The 9,349-nt window shown below is 32.6% G+C and overlaps 1 protein-coding gene across 1 annotated transcript in view; it reads left to right on the top strand.

Moving 5' to 3' along the window:
• Positions 1 to 5,722, top strand: part of LOC117104167 — a 29,888-nt gene extending 24,166 nt beyond the window's left edge. The window contains exons 19-24 of the mRNA XM_033244863.1: positions 450 to 800; positions 2,417 to 2,518; positions 2,970 to 3,080; positions 4,044 to 4,370; positions 4,539 to 4,886; positions 5,595 to 5,722. Of these exons, the coding sequence (XP_033100754.1) occupies positions 450 to 800; positions 2,417 to 2,518; positions 2,970 to 3,080; positions 4,044 to 4,370; positions 4,539 to 4,886; positions 5,595 to 5,722 (1,367 nt within the window). The remainder of the gene's footprint in view (positions 1 to 449; positions 801 to 2,416; positions 2,519 to 2,969; positions 3,081 to 4,043; positions 4,371 to 4,538; positions 4,887 to 5,594) is intronic.
• Positions 5,723 to 9,349: the final 3,627 nt, after the last annotated feature.

The following is a 9,349-nucleotide window of genomic DNA, read 5'->3' on the forward strand; positions in this document are numbered from 1 at the left end:
TATTCCAGTTCCAAAGCGACAACCAATGTTACTGTCTCTTTTACACATCTAGATGTGTATAAGAGACAGGTATTATGTATATAGTAATCACAATGCTTATGTAGGCCTACAATGTTGTACTGAAGCAAGTTAAATAATAATGACTGCAAAGCCTAGATGCTTTAGCATGCTATATAGAGTTAAATTGCACATTGATAGGTCTGTCTCTTATACACATCTAGATGTGTATAAGAGACAGATATATATACTTTTTTTTATTTAGCCATTCACTTCATGAGAATAATTGGCTGTCATTGACCAGGTTTTCAGTGTGGTTGACTTTAAAACCCTACGAAACTAAGAAACATGTGAGAGAGAGAGATTGTTTAGTTTTACTTTAATGTACAGTAATTTGATTTATATAGGCATAAAATGCTATGAATAATGATATTTATAATTATTATCTACAGCGTACGGAAATACTACAATCTATTTGGAAGAGAATCAAGTTTCAGAGTTGTCAAGTCCTGGCTATCCAAACCCTTATCCTAATAACTTTCGATGGTCTTGGGATATTATTACACCAGACAATCAAGTTGTTTTTCTTTATTTCACTGCATTTACACTGGAATCATGCTGTGACTTTATCACAATTTCTCTGTCACCTGATGAAAGTAATAACTCTTCACTAACATATTCTGGTAGTAACCTTCCACCCAGCGTGGCATCAGTTGCAAATCGATTACAGCTTTCATTCATTACTGACACTATAGTGGCATATGAAGGATTTTCAGCTCGAATGTGGGCCGTGAATAAAGAAGGTAAAAACGAATTGTTGTTAAGATAATGACTTTTGCACCATTGGCCTGCTATCTCACACACAAACAAAATCTGAAGTGCTTCATAAGTAGTTTGAGGTAATTGTATATCAGGCCTCATAAACATTAGTTTAAAGCACACAAATTAAACACTGCACCCTCACTTGGTTGTTTTCAACTCAATTTCAACTTTAATGATCGTTAAATATCATTTGTCAATAACACAGAATAGACAGTTTTCTTTCACTCACAACCAGTATTTATCATCTACCTTGCCTTATTTGCATGTATACTGGTTATTTAATCAGTAATCAAATGCAGTTTATGATTAAGTGATCAATAATTACAATTAAAATATATTAAACATCAAATTAACATTCATCAAATCATAAATTAATTTATACCGCAGCCTAAAGCCGGCCTCAATAGCAGATTCTTCATTGTGCAACACAGCTGTGGGCCCTATCCACAGATGAATGAATGACTATCACAAAGAACATCGCCAACTCACATGCTAAAACAATCATTCTACAATTATTATAATTGAGTTCATCACAACCCATTAATTGTCTACTTACTCTTGAGCTCTTAATTGGCAATTAAACATTGAAGATGTATTAAGCCTGGTTTCCTTAAAATCGCTACAATGTCGCTACAGAGTTTTCAGTGCAATTGCCGTACTGCATGACAGCCTCCGCCGCTATCGGGAAGGCTTCCTGATTCAACCGACTAACCACACTAAATGCTGTCGGTGATAGCCTGTAGCAATTGTATAAAAACCAAGCTTCACGTACATATCTGCAATTTCTAAATCGTCGTTTACATCATACTGATCTTTGGTGGTCATGTGAATTAAATGCATAGCTGGCAAACTTGCCATATCGTGTATGATACAATTAGAATAAAGTAAAAATACTTTCTCACTTATCTTACAAAAAATGAAAATTTAAAGTTATATAAACTCATATATAAGTTATATAAAAAAATAAATAACATAAAAATATATATTTTTGAAAGTATTGAAAAACCCCAGTCGTGTCTGACTGGATTTTTCTTTGAAAAGTCTGCAGTGCAGAGGCTAATTGCACTCAACTTGCACAACAATAATAATAATAATAGATGGATTTATATAGCGCAAATAAACGAGGTCTCTATGCGCTGGGCATGTTGCACTTTCCAGTAACTTTCTCCTCCCCTAAATGGTCACTTCATGTCCTCTGCAGCCAGTAAACCGGCGCACTTTTATCTGTCCACAACAGGGGGCCGAGTGAACCAGTACACCGGGGTAACCCCCTCCTCATCTCAAAAGGTCTACTGGGTTCTTTAAAGTGGACATGAGCATTTGCGTACACTGAGCCTACGGTTTATAGTCCTTATCTGAGAAGACTTGTTCCACCACCAGAACTATAGGAGCGAACCAGTCGCGAACCCGTGCCGATATTGTTGGCTATGATCACAGTGCCCCTGCCTTAACCGCTCAGCAATTTGGCTATCTTTTGTAAACTATTATGAAAAATAGCATTGAATGTAGCTTGCATTTTGGTTCAATGATATGTATTTTCCGTAGAACGTGTATTTTTTACTAACAATCTTCTATTTCGATTATTTTATACTGTTAGAATTATTCAGCTGCTCGAGTGAAAATCATGAAACGATACCAAACTGTTGGGTATGTGATGGTAATGTTGATTGCTACAATATTCAAGACGAGTTAGGATGTGGTAAGATATTACAATACTCTAATAAATCATATATGAAATATTAAAACAAATAACAAACCTAAACATTATAAGACACCTCAGTTTATTTATGAATGTAGAATCAGTGGGGATTCAAGGTGTTGGGGGGGGGGGCTCGGGCAGTCGGCCAGGCACCCACCCCTCATCAATTTTTCAAAATTATGAAAACAAAACGGAGAAAAAATGAATATTACTGTATATTCAAATAAGTTTGAGAGTGCCATTTCTGGCCATCTAGAGTTGCCATAATCTTTTCTTGGTATAGACCCTCTATCTGTGAAAGTCCCTTCCTGGGCCCCCACTATTTCAAATTCCTGGATCCGCCACTGAGAATATAACAATCTATATAATACAGTATATACTGTATAGAGTATATGACAATACAAGGAAAAACAGGGACCTGTAAAAAACATGCTATCTTTTTTAATTCTAGTACAATGTCAACCAGATGAATATAATTGTAGCAATGGAGAGTGCATTTCAATATTAGAAAGATGTAATGGTTATTCCAGCTGTATTGATGGCAGTGATGAGACTAACTGTGGTAAATAATGTTAACTCATTTGTTAGTTAACAGTTTGTAATACTTATCATCGCTACATACCTACTACAATCTTGAACACATGCAGTTATTTTGTTATTATACGAGCTGTATCTTCTAGAGTGCACTCTCATAGTTCCACACCTAATGCATATGTATAGGCATAGTCCAAGTTATACTATAAGAAGGTTACCGCTATGCAATCCAATCTTTCCGTCTGGCCAACCCAACTAGGTATGCACATTTGCTAAGAAACTATCTAGAGATATGTCTGTTCGTGAATAGGGTACCAGCATTACGCCACTGCATTGACTTGATACAAATTTTTTAGTACTTGAAAACTGGTGGAAAAAGTGTAGTTACACCTCTCTTCCCTATTCTAAATATTGAAAAAATGTATCTCATTAGCAGCTTCTGAGTTTTTTTTATAAAATATGCTTTTTGTGTCTTAAAAAAATCAGTTGTACAACACATCAAAATTTATTTTTTTCTATGGAGCATGGCTTTAAAATCTACTTCTATCACAAATAACATAGCACATAACATATGCATTGGCATAGTGCAAAGTCTTTATAATGTTCAGTGTCAAACACCATTAAAGTGTCTTTCTTTCCGACAATAATATTAATATAATATTATTTCATCTTACTGTATAATAAAACACTCATCGTTTGTGTGCTGATAGATAGTGAGAGGAAAGTTCAATTCAAAAGTAAAATTTTTAAAATGATCCAATTTAGCTCAAATTTACCAGGAATGACCTGACTGGGTTCATGATCTATTGAACAATGTCTAGTTATTATTATTACAACGATCCTTTCATTTAAAAATATTATTTTCTTAACAAGTATATTTAAACAAGTTATTGATGCATATTATTGCATGATAACTTATACCGAAACATTACTGATGATATATATATATCTATATACTTTTTCTTTTTTAAATGCATCATGTTGCATTTAGAGTGTCCAGAAGGCGAATTCCCCTGTTCGGATCGATGTATACCAGCCTCAAATCTTTGCGATGGAATTGATCACTGTGAGGGATCTGAAGATGAAAGATACTGCGTTAGCAATGCAACATTTTTGTCATGCCCGGAATCATTAGCTGTAAATTGTGACAATGTGTTCATTTATAATAAACCTGTAGCGCTTGGACCAGACGGACAGTTAGCCCATACTTTTTGTTGGAATGATACTTTATCTGTTTCGGATGCCCACAGAGTTACATGTCAAACTGTTTCATCAAACCCAGTAACATGTTCTTTTACGTTGGATATCGAACATACACGTAATTTTTTATAACTTATTTTCAAAATCAATAAATAGACATTATGAAAGACAATGCTGGTGTTTTATTTATACAGTAATAGTAAATCGATCTACTATTGATAACATACTCAATTATGTTTCTAAATTATATCTGCTTACTAGCTATGTTTTCTTTAATAAATTTCAGTATCGATTGCATTTATAACGGCTAAGAACATATCTTTATTCGGCTTCAACCCATTCGCAATAGTCACTGAAAGCACGAGCAATGGACCTGTTATTGTTTACGAAGGACCAGGTGATTTTATCATCCTACCTGGAAATGCAAACGGCGTTATCTCTCTACAAGTACCTGGTTTTCTGGAAACAAGTAAATTTTGGAGAACTCCTACATGTACATTTTCTGTTCTGGAATTTGAATTTGACCTAGAGCCAATTAAGATTGTTGATACAATTACTATTGACCAGAACATAGAACAAAGAGTAACGCTCAATCTTGATTCTGGACAGTTGGCTTTTATAACATTTCCACCAGGTAAGTAACCACTACAAAATATATAGCGATTATTTTACAATATATTTTTTTATATTTTGCATTTCTTTTTCTTTTTCGTATTCGTATTCATATTCTTTTTATTCGTATTCTTATTCTTCTGGATGATTTTGTAAAATATAATAACAGACTATCATGAAAAGCAGATTAATAATATTTATTGATTTTTATGTGCTTAACTGTTTTTTTATTCTTTTTTTAAAATTTTTTTTTATGAAGATATCTGAAATAGAATGAAATTGAATTGATATGATTTATGTTTCAGTAGTAGGCTTACATGGTTATTTCAAATGTGTCTTATCAATATTTTTCATGGAATTATTCTAGTCATTTATATAGCGATTTTCTTTACAGATACAAAGCGCTGTAAGTTTTCCCCAATGGGAAGTCAATGGGTCCACATGCTTAAGTGTTGCTGCCATCTTGGCACAGGAGCAGGCAACCCCACCAGGTACCCATTTATACTCCTGGGTGGAGAGAGGCAATGTAGATAAAATGCCTTGCTCAAGGACACAAGCGAAATGCACAGCAAGGGATTAAAACTCTGACCTTGTATAAAATATATATATCTTGGTTCACATACTGGTCTAATAACATATAGTAGGTACAAGATAACTTATGCTGTCCAGCCATATAATTTATTTTGTATTACACTAATTCCCTATAAATTACATAACATTTTTTTTGTAGGAAGTTTGAGTCGCCTTAGTGGTGATCAACTAAGCATTGCTCTGAATCTTCCAGACCTTTCAGACTCCTCTCAACTGGAAAATGTTCCAGTATTAATAAATGCCGAAGGTTTGTACAATTCACATTGATAAAAATAATTTTACATATAGGCATATATATATATATATATATATATATATATATATATATATCATTGTAAATCCCTGTGTTCTTCGAAGGTTTGTACAATTTACATTGATAAAAATAATTTTACATATAGGCCTATATATATATATATCTGTCTCTTATACACATCTAGATGTGTATAAGAGACAGATGTATACCAGCGTGACCGAGCATCATTTCTATCTTGAAGGCAACGTTGAATCTAAAACAAAGATAAGAATAATTTTTTTTGTTTAAATCAAATAACATTTCTTGATGTCAAACAAATTAAAATTAATGCAATATGTTTATAATTAAAGGTGGCTGACCTTACTGTTGGTGGTCTTAACGAAAAATATTAAGCATTAAGTTTATTCCAAAGCAGAGTCAATGTATATATTTCCATGGACTAAAAAATAATAAAAAAAAAAAAAAAAAAAATAAAAATAAAAATAAAAATAAAAATAATAATAATAAAAAATAATAATAATAATAAAAAATAATAATAATAATAATAATAATAATTCTGGTTTTACATAACGCCTCACGTTGACAAAAAACTCAAGGCGCTTAATAATAACAGAAAAACCAAAACAAATGCAAATGTACCAAAAAAAATATCAAATATTTGGTTTTAGTTTAGTTAAGTTCAAATGATTGGTTTGATGATATCAATAAATATTATTATATTTCTCCTGAATGAATCAAATAAATCAAAATCCTATTTTTTTTTAGTTACTGTCTTTTGGTTTTATATCAATTTATGTATTTATTACCATAGATATCATAATTTTATTCAAATGTGTTTGTTGTTTATAGGTGCATGGCTTCAGTTTGATTATGGGACAGTTGAGATGCAATCTGGTGAGCTGTATTGGGTTGCTGAACTCCCTCACTTGTCATTCTGGCAGGGAGGTATGCTGCTTAACAACTGTCTCTTATACACATCTAGATGTGTATAAGAGACTAATACCATATAGAGCAAATATATGTGGATATAAGGAATATGAAGAGTGATCTGATAGAAGTTTACTGAAAAGATATTCAATTTGTTTCGAATACACACGTTCACATTCAGGTAGGTTGCCATATTCCATCTTTGATTGGATATGGGATTTATATAAGAAAGCGAGAGATACTGGGTCAAGTGAATGTTTTAGATATTAAAGTACTGAAAGCGAACACATGATTTATAAGTATTGATAATTTGTGAATGCCATTTTAGATATTTTAGAGTGAAATTTATAGAAATTTAAGTTCTTGGACAGTGGTTATCAGCGACCCGAAGGGGGTAATAGGGGAAAGACAGGATTGCATTTTTGAAAGTGTATGTTCATTATTTTACATTTAGAAGGTGCAAAAAGTAATCCATTGGATAGGGACCAAAGTACAAGATAATTTGCTAAGGATGGGAAATGGATGAAGGAGGCAGTCTTTAACAGAACAAATAATAACCGGATCACCTGCGTATAATGAAAAAGTATAATCAATCAGATCAACAATATCATCAATGAAACAGTGGAAAAAGAATAGGACCAAATTTGCTGCCTTGTACCACTCCATTTCTTAAGGAAAGTTTGGGAGAGGTGATTCCTTGAAAATAAGTTTACTGAGTTTGAAAATGAAGCCCATTACAAATCAAATCCACAAGAGTATGTCACGGGCTGCGCCAGGAATTACTCCCAACCCCTCGACAAGGGGAAAACCCGTCAGGAAGGCTTAAGGCATAGAACAATGGTTATGAGATAGTTGGTTTGAAAGATGATTTTAATAATAAAAGTTGATTTTAAATTGCTCATTTTATTCGTGGCCATTTTGATTTCATCTGTGGTAACAGAGAAACAATCATAAACAGGAAAAGGAAAGCAGGAATCTGGTACAACAAATGTAGCTTCACTGAACGTTGTTTAGCAAAAATAGATTTGAATTGACAGGAAATTTCGAAAGGGTCATTAATAAGGGTACCGTCAGGAGTGGTAGAAGAGTTTTTAAGTTTCAGACCACCAATTAGTGGATCCGTGCTTTAAATTTCCAATAACCGTATTATTATAATTTCTTTTAATTACTAAATATATCTCACTATCGCTAGCTGGCTACTACCCTCAAATGTCGTAATATATTTGTCCTTACGATGATGGAGTGTCTTTTCTCCGATCAAGCATTTATTGCCTTTACTGCGAGCTTGTCTTTATAATAATAATAATAATAATAATAATAATAATAATAATAACAATAACAATAACAATAACAATAACAATAATAATAATAATAATAATAATAATAAATAATAAAAAATAATAATAAAAAATAATAATAATAATAATAATAATAATTCTGGATTTACATAACGCCTCACGTTGACACAAACTCGAGGCGCTTAATAATAACAGAAAAACCAAAACAAATGCAAATGTACCAAAAAAAATATCAAATATTTGGTTTTAGTTTAGTTAAGTTCAAATGATTGGTTTGATGATATCAATAAATATTATTATATTTCTCCTGAATGAATCAAATAAATCAAAATCCTATTTTTTTTTAGTTACTGTCTTTTGGTTTTATATCAATTTATGTATTTATTACCATAGATATCATAATTTTATTCAAATGTGTTTGTTGTTTATAGGTGCATGGCTTCAGTTTGATTATGGGACAGTTGAGATGCAATCTGGTGAGCTGTATTGGGTTGCTGAACTCCCTCACTTGTCATTCTGGCAGGGAGGTATGCTGCTTAACAACTCAGCTTGTTTAGATGTGTTAGTTTGTTCTGATGCTAACTGTACTGAAGATGTTCCCTCTCACTACATTGGGTAATGTTTGTTCATAATATTAAATTCATGTCAAGCTGTATAATTACTAGGCCTATACTGTGTTTTGTGTATTGATGCTCATATTACTTTTTCGCAATAATACTATTAGACGTGATCGCCTGAATGAAGCAATTTATCTTCTACAGTATAGCGAGTCTATCACTTGTATAACATTTATGAGGGGCTAGTCATTGTAATATTTGCCTAAAATTTAAGTTGCCATGTCCAGGTTCTTTAGCATGATGGTAAGAACCCTCAGAATTACTCTGCTGTTTACCATTGCATCCATAATTCGCGTCTCAACGATGTCGAGTTAGTTTTCAATTTTCTATATTATGATTTCATGTATGTTTTTCATGTTTGTTTTAACTATATATATTTTTTAACAATTTTTAATTTTTTTTTTTTTAAATTTCAACATCACTTCTTATAACAATGAGAAAGGTCATTCACCTTCTAATTCGCGTCTCAACGATGTCGAGTTAGTTTTCAATTTTCTGTATTATGATTTCATGTATGTTTTTCATGATTGTTTTAACTATATATATTTTTTAACAATTTTTAATTTTTTTTTTAAATTTCAACATCACTTCTTATAACAATGAGAAAGGTCATATTATCACCTTCAAGTCTATTTCGTGAATACTTACCTGGATAACCGACTAATTGCCACTGTTCCCAAAACGGAACACCCCTTCGAAAATAATGGAACAGTCCGACCCAAGGCGCCACGTGCGAACCGTCTCCCTAACAAACGTCCTCATTCCCTTTTCGACGTTGTTCGAAGTTGGATACACCCAG

This window comes from Anneissia japonica, unplaced genomic scaffold (assembly GCF_011630105.1).
Source record: "Anneissia japonica isolate Jap-2015-1 unplaced genomic scaffold, ASM1163010v1 scaffold3531_len492141_cov184, whole genome shotgun sequence".
In the NCBI taxonomy this organism is placed as follows: Eukaryota; Metazoa; Echinodermata; class Crinoidea; order Comatulida; family Comatulidae; genus Anneissia; species Anneissia japonica.